The sequence below is a fragment of the Echinops telfairi genome, unplaced genomic scaffold (genome assembly GCF_000313985.2).
Source record: "Echinops telfairi isolate 266 unplaced genomic scaffold, ASM31398v2 ScPeMD7_7410;HRSCAF=8448, whole genome shotgun sequence".
NCBI classification, from domain to species: domain Eukaryota; kingdom Metazoa; phylum Chordata; class Mammalia; order Afrosoricida; family Tenrecidae; genus Echinops; species Echinops telfairi.
In genome coordinates this window covers 13,269,670-13,286,383 of record NW_022111310.1, presented here as the reverse complement: position 1 = coordinate 13,286,383, position 16,714 = coordinate 13,269,670, and the positions used below count along the sequence as shown (strand labels likewise).

The 16,714-nt window shown below is 52.6% G+C and overlaps 1 protein-coding gene across 1 annotated transcript in view; it reads left to right on the top strand.

Moving 5' to 3' along the window:
* The window catches only part of PTPN3 (protein tyrosine phosphatase non-receptor type 3), a 152,963-nt gene extending 138,091 nt beyond the window's left edge, over positions 1–14,872 (top strand). The window contains exons 19-25 of the mRNA XM_013006811.2: positions 1,817–1,907; positions 2,203–2,264; positions 3,961–4,107; positions 8,373–8,501; positions 8,874–9,019; positions 9,444–9,579; positions 11,681–14,872. Of these exons, the coding sequence (XP_012862265.2) occupies positions 1,817–1,907; positions 2,203–2,264; positions 3,961–4,107; positions 8,373–8,501; positions 8,874–9,019; positions 9,444–9,579; positions 11,681–11,758 (789 nt within the window). The 3' untranslated portion in view covers positions 11,759–14,872. The remainder of the gene's footprint in view (positions 1–1,816; positions 1,908–2,202; positions 2,265–3,960; positions 4,108–8,372; positions 8,502–8,873; positions 9,020–9,443; positions 9,580–11,680) is intronic.
* Positions 14,873–16,714: the final 1,842 nt, after the last annotated feature.

The window sequence follows — 16,714 nt, the reverse complement described above, 5'->3', positions numbered from 1 at the left end:
TCAGAAATACTCAGCTACTCCGAACTGATCTGATCTATGCATCAAAGGACGTATGTTCTGTGGATCTCCCAAAAGTATGGCTTGTGATATTTCATGAAAAATAAGTCATGAAACTTTTTCTTTTTTTCCAGGAAATATCTATTGGCTTTACTCAGGACACTTAGGTGCTACAGAATGTAACATGAGAACTGCTAACATATAAGGGAGTTCATAAAGTTGGCAGGAAATGGGATTGAAAGATAATGCAATTTGCTCACACCGGCAGGCCTCAATGTTTGGCCAACTGATGGGCAGTCCTTAGTGGGGATTGATGGATACGCCTGGGGTAATCAGCCACGTAGGATCAAGGGGCATCATTTGCCCAAGGACAAAATTCAGAAGGATGAGGAAGAATGGAGAAATGAGGGACACAAGAGACCAGGAATAACTAGGTTGGGGGTGGGGTGTTGCTTGGGGGGCTGGCAATCAATGACACGAAACAAGGTGTGTCTGGGTTATATGGAGCGGGGAACCGGGCTGCTCTGTAAATCTTTACTCAATTCACAATAAAAAGTTGCTATAAAAGACGGTGGAATTTTTCCCACATACTTTTGGAAGCCCCCTCACGTAGTTCAGTCTTAGTTTTTGTTTAAAACTGTGTGTATCTGTACAGTAAAACCTGCAAAAGCCAGACCCTGCGTAAGCCGGAAACCTGTCAGAGAAGGAAAATGAAAATGTTTTCTACTAAAACGAGCAGGAGGAAAATGGCAAGGTGGCAACCCTGTCAAGGGTGAACCGCTCCAAGGCAGCCCCGTGGAGTTCCAGCTCTTACAGGTGTCGCTCACCGTAGGGGTCACCTGTGCTTTGCACATGCGCCTGGGCGTATCAGTGCACACGAGAGGAAACATATGCAAAGCTCATCAGGATTGTGAGATTCCTGGTCTTTTCCCTCATCTTTTCTGCGGGAAACAGTAGGTCACAGTAGATCACTTCCAACATTGAAAAAGAAAAGGGGGGTAAAACAAAACCATGCGTTCGTGTAGTTTATCAAAGGCCCGGGTGAATGGGCCCCAACTCTGTCCTCCAAGTTGGGGGGCACAGTGTGTAGAAAGAAAGAAGCCCGATACTGGACCTCTTCCTCTCCGTTGTGATCTTCAGCACTGACCTTCTGATTCTCCCAGTGGTCAGCGCTGCCCCCGGGGCTCCGGGCTCACGTCAAGGGCTGTGCCCATGTGTCTGCCACATGCCTGCAGACTCGCGAGGAGTTTTTTTTAACAGGTTTCGATCGTGATTGCACATGCAGGGAAATGCCCCGTTCAGGGACGCGCACTGCGTCCTGGGATGGATGTGTGTTCCCGTGGGATCATGCTTCTGAATCACAGATGAGAGGTTCTCGTTCTCCCACAAAGAGGATGGGTCTCCATTGCGTCAGGGAAATTTGTGTGGGACTTCCAGTTAGGTGACGTCCGTCGAATTTCGCGTCAGAATTCTCTTTGTAGTTTTTTGTTTTGTGTTTTTGCTGCTAGCAGTTATCAAACAGCCCTCAGTGAGATACGACTTTACGTATCAGGGTCCATTAGGTGAGGGACTCCTGCCCCATCCTGTGACTCAGGCCATGTTCGTGTTACAAATAAATCATTTTAGAATTTAGTCTGTTTCCCATAGGATTAAAGACGTGCTTGTTGGGGAGGTTTCTTTTCGTGTGCAACTAAAAATCAACTTTAAAATTTTAAGATTTCGGGGGGGGGGCGGGGGGGAGTGGTCTTGACGAGAGTCTGTTCCCACCCACCTGCATATTTGTTTTTATATTTTTAATCTTTCTCTGTTTATTATGTAGCAACTCTACAGAAAGAAGCCTGGCCTAGCCATCACGTTTGCAAAGCTGCCTCAAAACTTGGACAAAAACCGATACAAAGACGTGCTTCCTTGTGAGTGTGCAAAGCAAATGCCTGATTCCCCACCCCCCACCCCAACACACACACCCCCAGCGAGAGAGAGTGTGTCCCTTTTCAAGCAGATTGCCTGGTGTTCTGGAAAGATCTTCAGTGTGTCTGTAAACACCAGTCTTTATTGCCGCCGTTTCAGACCGGGAACAGTTGGAGAGTAGTGTTTATGCTAACGAGGCGGGCGCTGCAGATGGGGCTGGGAGAGAAACCCGTGTGCACTCGGTATGATAAAAATAACACTACGAACAATTAGTAAAAAATGTTCTCTCCCCCACAGATGATACCACCCGTGTATTGCTGCAGGGAAGCGAAGACTATATTAATGCCAGTTATGTGAACGTAAGTTGGGAACCGTACGTGATCGCCGTAGCTACAGGCGCGCACCGATTGTGTACATGGGGAGAGTACCGGGATGGCCTGTGTGTGTGTGTGATGGTGGCCTCCGGCTGCCCTGGGGACAGACTCACTTCAGCCCTCACAGGAGGCCGAGCAGGGCGGATACTTTGGTTTTATTGAGGACAGAGCTAAGGGTCAGAGAGATGACGTCACTTGCGAAAGCAGTGAAGCTCACAGGAGGTAGGAGCCACACTGGGACTCTGGGCGCGCGCCCCTGGCTGATGGTCCCGTGTCACTCCCTCTGTGTGCCCCCACCTGCCGTGATAGACACCCTGCCTTAAGAGAAGAAAGCTTAAAGCCCCTCCTGCGTATGTTACCCAGACAGAGCAGGTAAAACATTATTCCTCATTCCTGGGCCTCTCTAAACCTCAGCTTGTTCATCTAGCCCAGTAGTGGACCTTGGTCTTTGCAGGCCAGGAAGCAAAATGGAAGGTCTTTGTGGTGACTTTCTTAAATGACCACTTAAACGTCCCTGGGCAATGCAAATGGTTAAGGAACTCAGCAAGATAGGCTGGCAGTTCTAGCCCACCGGGAGGTACCTCGGAAGAAAGGCCTGGCCATTCCTTCCAAAGAGCAACCACGTGACACCCGGTGGAGCCCAGGCTGACTGACTCACAGGACTCACCAAGAGTGCAGGTTAACTCACTAGGCTATTGTTGTTTTTGATAAAATCATTTAAAATGCAGCCATTTAAATATGTGAAGACCGTTCTTAGCTCAGTCATTACTAAAGCAGCTTTGTCCCTCCAGCTGTCGTTTTTCCAGCTCCTGATCTCAAAGGACAGGTGATAGTTCTCAGTTTGGGGTCTAAAGGTGTCACAGAGTAGCCTGGCCTGCCCTAGGAAACGTGGGTCTGGTCCGTGGTCCCACTTACTCAGCAACACTGGTGGCATTCTCCGACCCTCGGCTGGATGCCCCATACCACACTGTCCAGACCCTTCCCGTCACCCATGGGAGCCTGAGACCAGGGCTGAGGAAACTCTGGGCCCAACCACTAGCCAACCTTGTTTCCTGTCCCCATGGAAGGCTGAGCGAACTGTACACCACTCCAGAGCCCAGCAGGTTCTGCGCTTTCCCTCGTAGAAAAGATGCCCTTCAGCGAGCCAGAAGCACAAGCAGAGCAAGGTAGAACAGGGACAGGGAGGTTCATGTCAAGATTGACCACCGTAATGGTGGCAGCTCTGGAAGCCACGCAGAAGGTAGCGTGCCCCCGTTATTCACGGCCTGTGCCTCCCAGCCTTATGCTTCAACGGAATGTAAGCAGATGCGGACCGAAGACCTGCATCGAGAAAGACCAGAGGTGCGGCTTGCTATGCATTACTGAGAATACAGGAAGGAATGACCTGTTAGATTTCAGCCCTGGGAGTCATTTAAAACTGCGCCACCTTGGAGCTGCATTCTGGTGACTGGCCGCTGAGGGGCACACGTACATTCTGTCTTCACCGTCTACTGCTGGAGCACTGTCCAGGATCTTTCAAGGGCATTAAAATCCTGTTTGCCTGTACTTTTCTCATTTGTTGTCAACTGATCCATGATCTTAGTCTAGTGTGAAGTGTCCCCTACCAAGTGGGAGTTTCAGATCCAGTTCCCTGCCCGCCTCATGGTGGTAACAGATTTCCAATGCCTTGATCTCTTGCCAGATGGAAATTCCTGCTGCTAACCTTGTGAACAAGTACATTGCCACTCAGGGACCCCTGCCACATACCTGTGCACAATTCTGGCAAGTCGTTTGGGATCAGAAGTTATCACTCATTGTCATGTTGACAACCCTCACGGAGCGAGGTCGGGTAAGTGGCTTGATTTCCAATTCAGATGTGTGGTGTCAGCCGGCACTTCGGGGAAGGTGAATCTCAGGGCTGGGAAGTATCTTGAAGGTCTCCCAGTTCAACCCCTCCTTGGTAGCCCATGGTGTCCTGCTCGGAGCCCTTAATGGGCACCTCCATTGGCTAGGAGCTCTGTGTCACCTCCCTCTGGCCCTCCTCCCGGCCTTCCCCACAAAGAATGATGAGACGCACTCCCACTCCTGGCCCCAAGCCCTTCCCCTTCCTCACCGTCCCTTCCCCAGAGGTGCGCTCTGTGGTTCTTTCCAAATTGGCATTTCAGACTGAGGAAATCTAAGCTAGCCCTAAGCCAGAGCAGTGTGGCTGCGGTGGCCTTGCTGACCCAGGCCAAGGACAGGACCTGGGAGGAGCAGGATGGGTGCCAGGTTACCTCCCCATCAACCCTAAGAGAGGTTACCTCCTCTGACAACGTCTGCACGTGTCCCAGCCAAGCGTGATGCAGAAGAGGTCAGAGAGAGTGGCAGGTACCACACGCGCGTAGCAGAATGTGCGTTTGCCCCGGGACCAAATCCCTGATCACATAAGGGAAGGCAGTGTGCCAGGGAATCCACTGACTTCTGGATACTACTGAATGCTCTCATGATCGCTGCACCTGAAAGACGTCCCCAAATGAGCTCTACATGACTCTGGAACCGCCTACTCTGAAGGGCTGAGAGCCGCTTTCTCTAGGCCCTCGCTGCTTATCGAGTCTGGAATGTTGAAAGTCAGGATGCCTGGGGTTGGCGTGGGCAGGGACTGAATTTGAGGCCAACTGACCTTCTCATGCAAAACCCCACAGTTAGAAGTACTAGCTCTGCAGATCCCCACAGATGGCAAGGGTTGCAACATTGCGGGGTCCTCCACAGATGCCTCCCCCTCTGCTAGAGCACCACCAGGGCCTCTTCTGGGGCTGCTCCGCTCAGAATCCCTAGTCGTTCCTCCCAAGCTGAAATCCACACCGCTTACCTAGGACCCCCACCAAATAAGCTCCCCTCTCTGCCTCACGGTGCCCATCCCCCCCACCCCTCAGCACCTGACAGCCACCCTCGGCTGATGGAAGCCGTGCCATCTGCTGGGCTTTCGCTAAGCGTGTGGCCAACGGGCGTGGTCTGCCTTTACCTCAGTGCTGCCATTGAGCTGCTGCCCCCATTGTGGACCTAGGCCCTTGAGTCTCTGAACCTATACATGGCAATGTGGGGGCTCCGGAAGCAGGCTCTCTGGGCTCGAATCTGGGCTCCTAGACTGCGGTCATCAGAGGCAGTGGGAGCACTCCAGAGCACAGTTGTTGGTCCTCCCAGCCCTGCTCCTGCCCCTGTCACTGTTCTGTCTTCCCAACCTGGTTGCCATCAGAGACTTTGTCACAGGCTCTGGGAGCATCAGCACACTCCTCCGTGACGTCACTGGAACTCTTTGGGAGTCCGGTTCTTGTTTTCAATAGAAAATTAGGTTACTTGGACACTGATGTGGAACTCGGGGGAGCCTGGATTCTCTTTTTCTCTGAAATCCTTGCTGCCATCTCCTTCAATGGCACAGTGGCCAAGACTGCAGGGGGTGGGCGGGGGCAGGCTACCAGGTTCAAAACCTGACTCTCACTTCCTAAATTCCTGACCTGCGCAAACGAAGACACCTCTCTGGGAAGCATGGGACCGTAATTGTCATGGGCTTGTAGGGGAGCTAGCCCAGGGAGCCAGGAGGAGTGCTTGGCACGAAGTCAGCATTACAGAAGCAGCATCTGGCAGTAGTGGTAACACCAGCATCGGCAGCACGCACCCGAGTATGCACTGTGATTGCCAGGTGTGTGCCAGTGACTCCACCTTGCAGCTGTAATCACGTCTCTTTCCATCATAGAGCCTTACATGGATAGCTCATATTATTTGCCACAGATAAAAGCTAGATGTGAAGATACAAAGGTGACCCCCAAAAAGGTGTTATTAAATTCTAAGCAAATGCTATTGCCTTTCGAGTCAGCACATGACGCCTGCTTATTCATATTGTCTCTATTCTCTCACCTCTCTCCATCCCTCCCTCCTCTGAACTCCTCTCTCTCTCTCTCTCTCTCTCTGCTGTGACTCCTTCCATGGCACCGTCAGAAATATTGAAAGGAAAACACCCCTCTCCCCCTGAGACTCAGCAGCATTTAGAGCTGGTGCGCCCTCCTGACGTGCCACCCACCGCCCCGGCGCGTTGCCGACCTTGATCTGGCCACTCGGTATTGTCTCCCCAGCAGACACCAAGTTCACTGCCTTGGTTTGCAGAAATCGACCTGCCTCTCCCTCTGAAAACTACTGCCCTTTTCTGCTTTGGGCCTTTGTTCTCCTGTTTCCTGGGTGTCCAGGTTCTTACAGGAGCTGTCCTCGGGTACCCCCTCTCCTGTCTCAGAAGACCTTTACACTAAAAAGCCGTGCGATGCCTCAGCGCGGACGCCCAACCCCATTCAGGGCTGTCTCTGTCTGTCTCTTTCCCCTCTCGCAAAACGCTCTGGCCTTTCCAGCTGGACGGTTCTCCTTCCCCTCGGAGAAAAGGGAGCCTCAACAGGAATGGATTGTTGTCATAGGAGCAGGGACAGATGATCCCTTCTCGGTAGCAGCCCCTGCTCGGTCCAGCTGGGCAGAAAAGGCCCTTCTGTGCCTCCAGGGGCCTCACCTTCCTCTGGCTGCTCTCTCCCTGTCACTGAACCTGAGCTCATCTGAGCTCTGCGTGTGAGTGACCCCCTGCGGATGGCTTTGTCTCCCTGCCCTTCCATTCTAAGGGAGCCTGTTCTGGCTGGGCCCATCACCGCCACTGCCACCGGCTTCCTGCCCTGGAGATTCCCATCTCCCGGGAGTCACAGCCCTCCCCTCCCAATCTCTGGCCCTGGGAACTTACCTCCCTCGCTTATGGGTGGTTAGGAACCTGTCCTTGCACATCCAGGGGCCTGCTTCCTCTTTTCTACTACGAATCCTCAGGTGGCACGGGCCCTTTGTTGTTAGCTCCCCATCTCTTCCTCACCAGCACCCCCGGTCCTTCGGATGAGGCCTCAGTCCAGGTGAGCAGCCCTGGCCTTTGCTGTTCCGAGCAGAGAGTCCGGCCCCAGAGTCCCACAGGCACGGGCTTCCTGCAAGGCCCCTGCTGAGCTTCCCCTCCTTTATACCCACCCCCAACCACTCCCTCACCCCAAACCATGGTCTGTCTCTTTTTACTTGACAAAGTCCTGCTCTCTCGTCTTCCACTGAAGGCATTTCTTGGGGTGGGGGGAGCATGTTTGTTTGTTTTCCGACGTGTCTGGAGGAGCCCCGGGGTGCTGTGGGTGGTTGGCCCGCTCCCCAGAAGGAGGAAGAGGAAGCTGCAGTACCTGTCAAGGTTGTCATTTTGGATGCGCTCCGAGCCCTTCCGCTCTGTGCCAGGTGCCGCTCTGCGTGAGAACCAGCTCCGTGGCAGTGACTTTAGGGCCTTTTCCGCGCTGTCTGCCCATTATCAGGGGCACGGGCTTTGGGTTCACAGGAAGCATTTGACTCTGGCACCTGGGCGTTGTAACTGCTTAACTCTAGAGGAGACGCTAGGGCGAGGTTTCCTCCTCCCTGGCCAGGGGGTGCTAATTCCCCACTCCTTGAGGGTCAGGCACTAACACCCCTGCACACGAGGCCTGTCACACAGTAGGCATTCATTCAGGGCCCATCCTGCCGAGTCTCATGGGGCTAAGGCAGCGGGCTGCTCTGCCCAAAGTCAAGGGATGGATGGCTGGCTCGTCAGGGCGCCGAGAGCCCTGTCAGGGGTCTTCTTCCCCGGACGCTGTGCTTGGTCAGAAGACCCCTGTGAGTGGTTACGCAAGGGGCACTAGGCTCGGATGCCTTCTCTCTCGACCCCACCCTCCGGCTCACCTACCTAAGTGCCTCACAGGCAGGCACCCCAAGGGAGTCTTCTCCCCACCCCACACAGCACACCCTCTCACACACACACAGGGGCCCCTTCTCCTGGGCCCCCCCTTTCAGTCCACGCCATCTGCTTTCCAGTGCCCCAAGCCAGGAATCTGGAATCCGACATTACAAGCCCCCCTCCCTTTCTTCGCCTTCCACATAGTCATAGTTTGACCAGGTGGCTGCCTTCTTGGGGGAGGGGGGCAGTGAGCAATGAGAGGACCCTGTCTGACAAAACACCCGGCCCGTCGGTTCCCATCACCCTCTGTGCGTGCACCCCCGCAGAGGGGGATCCTGAAGCAAGGGAGAACCCAGCTTCACCCACTGGTTCCCTTACAGACCAAATGTCACCAGTACTGGCCTGACCCTCCCAGCGTCGTGGAGCATGGCGCATTCCACATCCGGTGCCAGTCGGAAGACTGCACCATTGCCTATGTGTTCCGGGAAATGCTGGTCACCAACAGCGAGGTGAGCAGCACCCTGAGGGGAGGCTAAGGGTGGGATGGAGAGGACGTAGGGGGGTGGGGGGACACAGCTCAGTGACAGGCACCAGGTCAGTGTCCATAGTGGGCCTTGATTGTGCTCTGGCAGTGGGTCACTGCTCTGCATCCTCTCAGGCAAACATTTCTGTAATAAGAGTGATCTCATCAAGACCAGTACTGCAGGACCTGACCAGAAGAGATGCTGCCGTGGGCTGACGTGGTCCGGGGTGCAGTCCTTTGGGGAGGGTGGGTGGGCAGAGGCCACAGCAGGACCGGCACCAAGGGAAAGGAGTGTCAGGAGGCAGGCCGGGGGCCGCTCGCCCATACCCTGATTTGATTCACAAGAGTGTCTTCCCAGACAGGAGAAGAGCACGCCGTCACGCATCTCCAGTACGTGGCCTGGCCTGACCACGGCGTTCCTGATGACTCCTCGGATTTTCTGGAATTTGTGAACTACATGCGGTCCCTGAGAGTAGACAGCGAACCTGTCTTGGTTCACTGCAGGTGCTGTGATCTGGTTTTATTGTTTTTGTTTTTCAAATACGGGTCTTCCTTGGGAAAGGCCTGGAGAAAGTGGTGAACACGAGACGTACCCTCAACCCTGTAGGGCTGTGTGCCCTGTTTGGAATTCCACCGATCTCAAATGTGATCCAGAATGGAGGGCAAGACCCCCGTGCTCACCTTTCCCTTTGTCCTTGAGCTGGCTAAGCTGCACAGCAGGTGGGACTAAGAAGGGGGAGGTGGATTTTGCCCTTGGTAGTGGATCTCTTTCCATTGGTTTTTAAGCCCCTCGACGGCAGGACACGTGAGGATAGGCTCAGGAGGACAGTTCTGTCGGAGTAAACGGGGAAGCCGGTAGACTTCTGCTGGGCTGGGTGGAGGAACTGCTCAGGCAAACGCTCAATCCCACCGTATCTCACCTCTCCAGTGCTGGGATAGGTCGAACTGGTGTGCTGGTCACAATGGAGACAGCCATGTGCTTAATAGAGAGGAAGTTGCCCGTGTGCCCGCTGGACATCGTCCGGAGAATGCGAGACCAGCGCGCCATGATGGTGCAGACATCAGTGAGTAGAACTTCAGTCCCAAATATAGTGGCCGTCACCTCTTGAGCGCTGACGCTGGACCAGCCTGTCCGGAGGGCTCTGCAGGTCAGAAACCTGGGGCTGGAGGAATTGAGTCCCTCGTCCAAAGTCACAGAGCTGGTGGGAGGCCGAGCCACTCCAAAGCCCACACTCCTCCGACCTCGGCTGCACAGTCTCCTCTCTGCTGCCCCTCGATCAGAGAGCAGCTCTGATTGTGTGCTGCGTAACTGAGCAACTCAAAGGAAGCAAAGGCCCACCAGGAGGATCGCACCCTGCTTCAACACACAGCCCTCTCCCTCCTCTGGGCTCTCGCTCACTTGCAAAGCACCTGAGATCTTGCTTCTGACAATGTCTATACAATTTAAAGTCTTGCGGCTTTCCCCCCAGATCCACTGGAGGGACAGTGTGGAGGTGTGAACAGATGGTAATTCAGGCCTCTCCCCATACTGAGTGACCTTTGAATAGTCCCTTAACCTCTCTCCAAGCCTCAGTCTCATCTGAAAAATGGGGGCTATGCCATGTCTTTCATCCATGCATACATGCAGCATAGCACCAGAGCCTTCCCCTGTCAGTCCATCAGTGACGAGGGCCATTCAGGGAGGTCTGAGGATCGGGCAGAAGGTCCCCTAGTACAGACTTTGAGAGCTCAGGAAGGCTTCCTGAGGGCATGATCTTGGACACCATCCCAGGGGTGGACGAGAAGAAGTTAGTGTACCAGCCAGCTCTACATCCTCCAGACTTCTGGGCAAAGGTTATCAGGTTTCCCTAATAGATTGTGAGTTTTCATGGCTTTCTGTGTATTTCTAACCCAGAAGTCTGATTAAAAGAAAAAAGGCTTGTTCCCTGCCCTGGTCTGTGATACAGAAGACCCTGTTGCTGGTTCAAAAACAAAAACGTAACAAAACACAACTCACTGCCATTGAGTCGATGCCTATAACTCCTAGCAACCCTCTGAAACAGGGTAGCACTGCCCTGGTGGGTTTCCCAGACTAACGCTTGACGTGCAGAAAGCCTCGTCTTTCTACCGCACAGCGGCTGGAGGTTTTGAATTGCTGGCCTGGGGAATAGTAGCCCAATACGTAACCACGATGCCGCCAGGCCTCCTCTGCTGGTTCACAAGAGGAGGGGGTGCATCTATGACCTCGGTTGGTTCTCGAGCTGATAAAGCTAAGTCTGAACTGCTTTCCTTAGCCTGTACACGTCCTTATGTCTCGGCTCCCACACCATGTTAAAGACCTTATTTTGCATAACAGCTTTCATTGGCTGTGGTCCTCTGTCAGAGGCAATCCAAGTCCCTCCTCCAGCACAAGGGGCCTAGTGGCACAGTGGGTCAATCATTTGACTGCTGACCAGGCCGGCCACCCTCTACAGGGGAAAGATGAGGCTGTCTCTCCTGGAAAGTTCACGCTGGTGGAACTTCTAAAGAGCAGTTCTACTCTGTCTGGGGCAGGGTGCCCCAAGACCAGGCCTCCCACAGCCAGATGGCAGCCCACCTATGCAGGCTCTCCCCCTCCCACACCAAGTCTTCAGGGCCAGGATGGTGAGCCCAGCCTGAAGGGCCTCGCACCGCCGTGGTTTTCACCGCCGTCATCAATCCTGGCAGGAGACAGACAAGATCGGCCCAGGGAAAGGTCCCTGGGGTAAAGCCCAGAGGAAACTGGGTACAGGCTACTTAGAGCCCGCTCCCAGTGGAGTCACGGGGGCACATGCCTGCAGCAGTGAAACCGAGCCACCAGGGTGACCTGTCTACCTGGGAACCCCTGCAGAGCACCTCTATGATCCTCAGACAGCTCTCCCTGCCCAGCGTGGCTGCCCTCAATCCCCCTGCTGAGCAGCCTCCCCTGCCGCCCACAGGCAGCCAGTCTCCCCTCTCCTGTTCCCCAGACACACTGCCCACCTTTCTCAGAGCACCCCAGTCTCAGCAGCTGACACTTGCTTGTTCATGGGTGTGCCTCCTGACAGACATGTACCGCAGGCTCTCTCCTGGGCCGGTGCTGGGTGGGCTAGAATGGTCACGTGCATGGTTTCTTGCAGGACTCTGCAGGCTGCCTGACCTGACAGCTGGCTGTGTTTTCTTTTCCAGAGCCAATACAAGTTTGTGTGCGAAGCGATTCTGCGTGTGTATGACGAAGGCTCCATCCAAATGCTGGATCCCAGTTAAGACAACTGTGAAAGCAATTCATTCCTCTTCCCCAAGGGCCCCTCCTCAAGGACAGACCCTCTCCCCGGCAGCAGCAGGAGGAAGCCGCGTGGCTGCGGGGAAGGAATGAGCACGTTCGAACCCAGGCACTTTAACTTTCGGTAGAAAAGTATCATGTACATAGGAGCCGTGTAGATACGCATGCCGCTCCGTATAGCCTCACTTAGGCCCGTTCACCCGAGTGTGAGAGATAAGGGGATGTCTCAGTTTGGGGTCTGTCCTACTGCCTTCTAGCCAGACATGCCCCTACCCCTGTAAGCCACCCTGGGGCGAATGACCCTACCCCTGTAAGCCACCCTGGGGCGAAGCAGTTGTGCTGCTGACCTGCCCGAAACACGCTGTGTGGTTGTTTAGGGTTGCATGGATGGTGGGTGTGTGTGCGCGCGCACATACAAGGGCCAAGCTTTGTGTGCTGCTCATTGGAGCTGGCAATTCGAGTGCGCAGCTCGGATGCTAAGGAGCCCTGATGAACGTCCTATAACAGCTGGGGTGAGTTCAGGCAGTGCTTTTTGCTGCCCCCTCCTCTCATCCCCCCCCTCCCTCCTCTGTCCCACTTCTGGTGGTGGTCGTGCTTCGGAGAACCATCCTCAGACCCCTTCTCCCCACCCCCTGGCCCATTTTCCCTCGGCACTCACCACCCTCTTCAGGTCCCTACGCAGTGCCTGCACCGGAATAGCAACGCTACGTCCGGGTGACCTTCCAGCGGAGGCTCCGAGAACTCGGCCTCTCGGCGTCTTGCTGTCGTCCGTTGGTTGGTTTGAGAAACAGGTGTCTCTGGCCTCTGCACGCCGCTTACTGTACGCTCAGAACCCAGCACTGGAATCACTTACTACTGAATCTACTACATGCATTGCTGCTACTTCAAGCTATTACACTTGAAACATGATGATTCTTGGGAGGGGGATACGGGATGATATCATCTAAAAATTCAGACTCTGTGGCCCTTCTTGGAAAGAGCTCGTCGTCGATCCATGGGAAACCCCGCTTCTGGAGGGCCTTGTGTGGGTGTGTGTACATGTGTGCGCGCGCGGCGCCCAGGGCTGAGTGGTTCTCAGGATCCCTCACTCGATTCACACGGCAGTCGAGTTGATGTAAAGAATGAGTCTCTGTATAGAAGAACAAACGTGTGCATTCACCCTCCATTGCAATGGTCTCCATTTCATTTCAAAGGAGAAGATCAGGCTGTCTGAACATACACACCATTTGATGTTAATTTATTCTAAGTACACCATGATTTTGATTGTCCTTAAAGAATTCTGCCTTTGTTAATACTGTGTTTAAATTTTTTTTCTTTTTTTAATCTCTGACAGGATTGTAGTGCATTATTATTTAAAGAAAATAAATTACATGGAAATTTTAATGTGGTATTTTTAAATAGCAGTTTCTGTGTACCCCGAGGAGGAAGCTAAGCCAGTCTGTGAACAGCCCTTCTAGAAAAAGGGTGCTTTCATATCATGGAGCACGGAAAGGAAGCCAGCTTGCTATTCAGCAAACTCTGGACCAATTCAGTAGCTTCCTGGTTGCAAGATAGATAGAGGCCCACCCAGCAGAGGCCGGGTTTCTAAGGCTCCTTTATCTCCAGACCCTGCTTGCTTACTCCCAAACTCTCCGTCTTTTCCCCACCAAAACTGCATTGCTCCATGGGAATGCTGACAGGGGGGTGTTTAATGGTGCTGCAACCCTGTACCGTAAAGGGGAGAATGGCTAGCAGAATGCGGAAGGAATAGGAGATGTCGTCCTTGCCCCTACTCGGTCCCACATAGTCACAGAAGGACCCTGCCTTGTTTCCTCATCTGTAAGACAGGAGGAACAAGGCTCTCGCATTAGGCTGGGTCTGGGGATTGAAGAATATCATGTAATTAATGTAACTTTTCATCAGCTGGAATATAACTGGCACTGCAATGGGTGGGCCCCTTGAAACAGCCAGCCCTCAAATATACCAAACTAATAGAATCGTCTGGGTTTTCTATAAGAGAAAAGTGCTGCTCATCTAGGCAAAGCAAGAGCACAGCAGACTGTTAAACCAGTTCCTCGGTTCCATTCAACCTTAGAAAAAATGTTATCAGCCAAGCACACACACACACACACAAAATAAAAAATTTTTTAAATGGGTTTGAAGGGGATCCACGTTGGCAGAACTTTAAAACATGCCATCAGGGAGCTATGTGGCAGAAATGCATGGCCCCCTGTGTGCTAGAAGCCTGAAAGGGTGATTGTGTCTGGGAGCCAGAACACTGCGGGGCTGCCCCCTGCCCATGCAGTCTTAACCATGCTCCTCAAAACCATTGGTTTCCATGGGAAATATTTGAGTTTTTCTCCTCTGACACATTCCCGCCTTAAACAGGTTTCTGCGTCTGCGAGTTCTGTATTTAAATAAATAAATAAGCTATTTAAATGGTTGCAGAAATGCTACTGCCACTATTGTTATGTACATTTCTACGGAGCTTACGAAGCCTGCAGCCAGCTTTCCCTGCCAGTGTGCTGGCCAGCACTTCAGATGGCGCCGATGTTCCCAGAAGCAGAATCCATGAAGTAATGGGAAAGTCCCAGGCGAGGGATGGTTCCCAGGGTCAAACGATACAAGTAAACACTGCAGCTATTCCCCAGTCAGACCTGGAGCTCACCCTTCCTGTTTCACCACCCGGACACCTCGGCTCACCGAGCCTTTTCCAGCCCTCCCTGAAGAACTTCGTCAGAATCGGGATGAATATTTTGCCTGAGAAATCCAGCTGGGTGTGAACAGAGAAAGCATTTACAGCCTACGTGCTGGCGTGTAGGAGCTTAATTAGCTGGGTGGTTGGGCTGAGCTAATCGAGGGGAGAGTGCAGCCAGTGTCACTGTCGAGAGCCCACACTCGGTGTGTTCCCTGCGGAAAGGCCAACTCGGTCCAGGTGGGGGCAGGAGCGTTTGGACCGCAAACTTCCACTGGTCTTCAGTCCGGACCGCCGTCATTGATACTGCAGTCTCTCTGCCTTGCAACGAGTGGAGATGCTGTGTTGCTGGTATACATTTTCCTTCCTCCGAAGTTGTCAGAGGGGCAAGCAACAGGCTGCGCCATCCTCCAGAGGTCATGAAGATTGGGGGGAGGGGGGGGATTGGGGAGAGGCAGGACTTGGGGTACACCACCTAGGCCGAGACAAAACGTGTCAACCTTTGGCCCACATCTGTGGAAGAGAAAGATTGGGCTAGACTTGGTGAGCTCTCGGGTTCTTTCCAAATTGGGGGAGTTTCAGATCCCAGGAAATCGAACTAATCCGAAGCCAAAGCCGTATCGCTGCTGAAGAACTGTGTCTCCCAGTCCTTGTCGCCTCGGGATGGTCCCTCAGACCCGGGCACCCACCGCCGGATGCAGAGACGAGGATTGCCACCCTCCAGTCCCTGTCTCATCCGAAGCTGCGAACAGTCTCAGCAGAGACCGGCGCAACCAAATGCAGGTGTGCCTGGTGGCCAGGTGGTCCCGCCATCTTTGTGATTCAGGTTCTGTTTGGAGCAACGAAAGGATTTGTATTATGTTGTATTAAAAAATAATTGATGAGCAATATGTTTTTTTTCTTTAAATCTGGAGTGCTTTTCCATTCTGAGCTGTTTTTTGTCAGTGAGTGCTGAAAAGCGATGCGATCAACATAAAACAATGATGCTAAGTCACACTTATTGTCTGATGACTTTTACTTCTGACAATGAATCTGGCTTTCTTGGAGGGTGTGGTAATCTGGTTAGACTAGAGAAACAAATTCATAAACACGCAGATGTATATAAGAAAGAGGTTTACATACAAGAGCAATTGAACATTTAGAAAACAGCCCAGCCCAGTCCAGATCAAGTCCATAAGTTTGATACTAGCTCATATGTCCAACACCAATCTATAAAGTCCTCTTCAGACTCATGAAACACATGCAGTGACGCTGAGTGCAGGAAGATCACAGGCCATGGATGGGAAGGCTTGTAGATCCAGTGGCATTGTAAGCATCTCAGCGCTGGCCGGGGGTCTCTACCTGGCTTCTCCAGGCCCAGGGTTCTGGCTGCATCAGGATAGGCCCATGTGGCTTCTCAGGAGTGGTTGTCAGGAAGTGAGTCTTGGGTCTTGTCAGTAGAGGATCTCCAAGGGAGTGAGCCAAGAGAAAGAGTCTCCTGCCTCCAGGGAGGAAAAAATACCGCAATTCCCAGAATCATTAGAGGAAGGCCACGCCCACACAAAGGCCTCATTGGCTATGACCTGATTGACACTAGACTCCACCCCTTCACTCTTAATCCTCTCAAGTCCCAAATTGACACCAGATTATATAGATTACACAGGGTTTTCTTATTTGGCTTGCCTTTGTTTTTGTAAGAAACGCTAACCCTTTCGACAGAGAGGCACTCCACCCATCTCCACAATGTCCCATGCTCAGTCCCTTCTCTGCCTTATTCGTAGGCTGCAGATTCAAGATGAGAACCGGGTTCCCCTGCTGATAATAACTTACACAAACTAGAGCCTTTTTTTAAAAACATATTTCTCCTTTGATTTTGAAAAAATTATTAATTGGGAGTTAATACATGTATCATTCCATAGTTCAACAATCACATCAAACAGAATTTTACAATTGCCACCACAGTTTCCAAACATTCTTTCTTTCTGGACTTTTTGACATTGCCTCCCTTTTATACACACACGCGCACACACACACACACCACCACTGTACCCCACCCCCGAAATCCTTATTCTACTTGCTGTCCTTGTAGGTGCATCAATCCTGGGTGTCCATATACGGAAACACTGAAAAACGTCTAACACAATGTCAAGAGGGTGCCTTGCAAAGACGTAACACCTCTGAGATACACCCTAATATGAACAAACAAAAACAAAACTACAGGAAATGCTGGAAACTAGATCCTGTCCAGCATGCATCAGAGGGGCCATCCACCAACTTGGTTTTCACT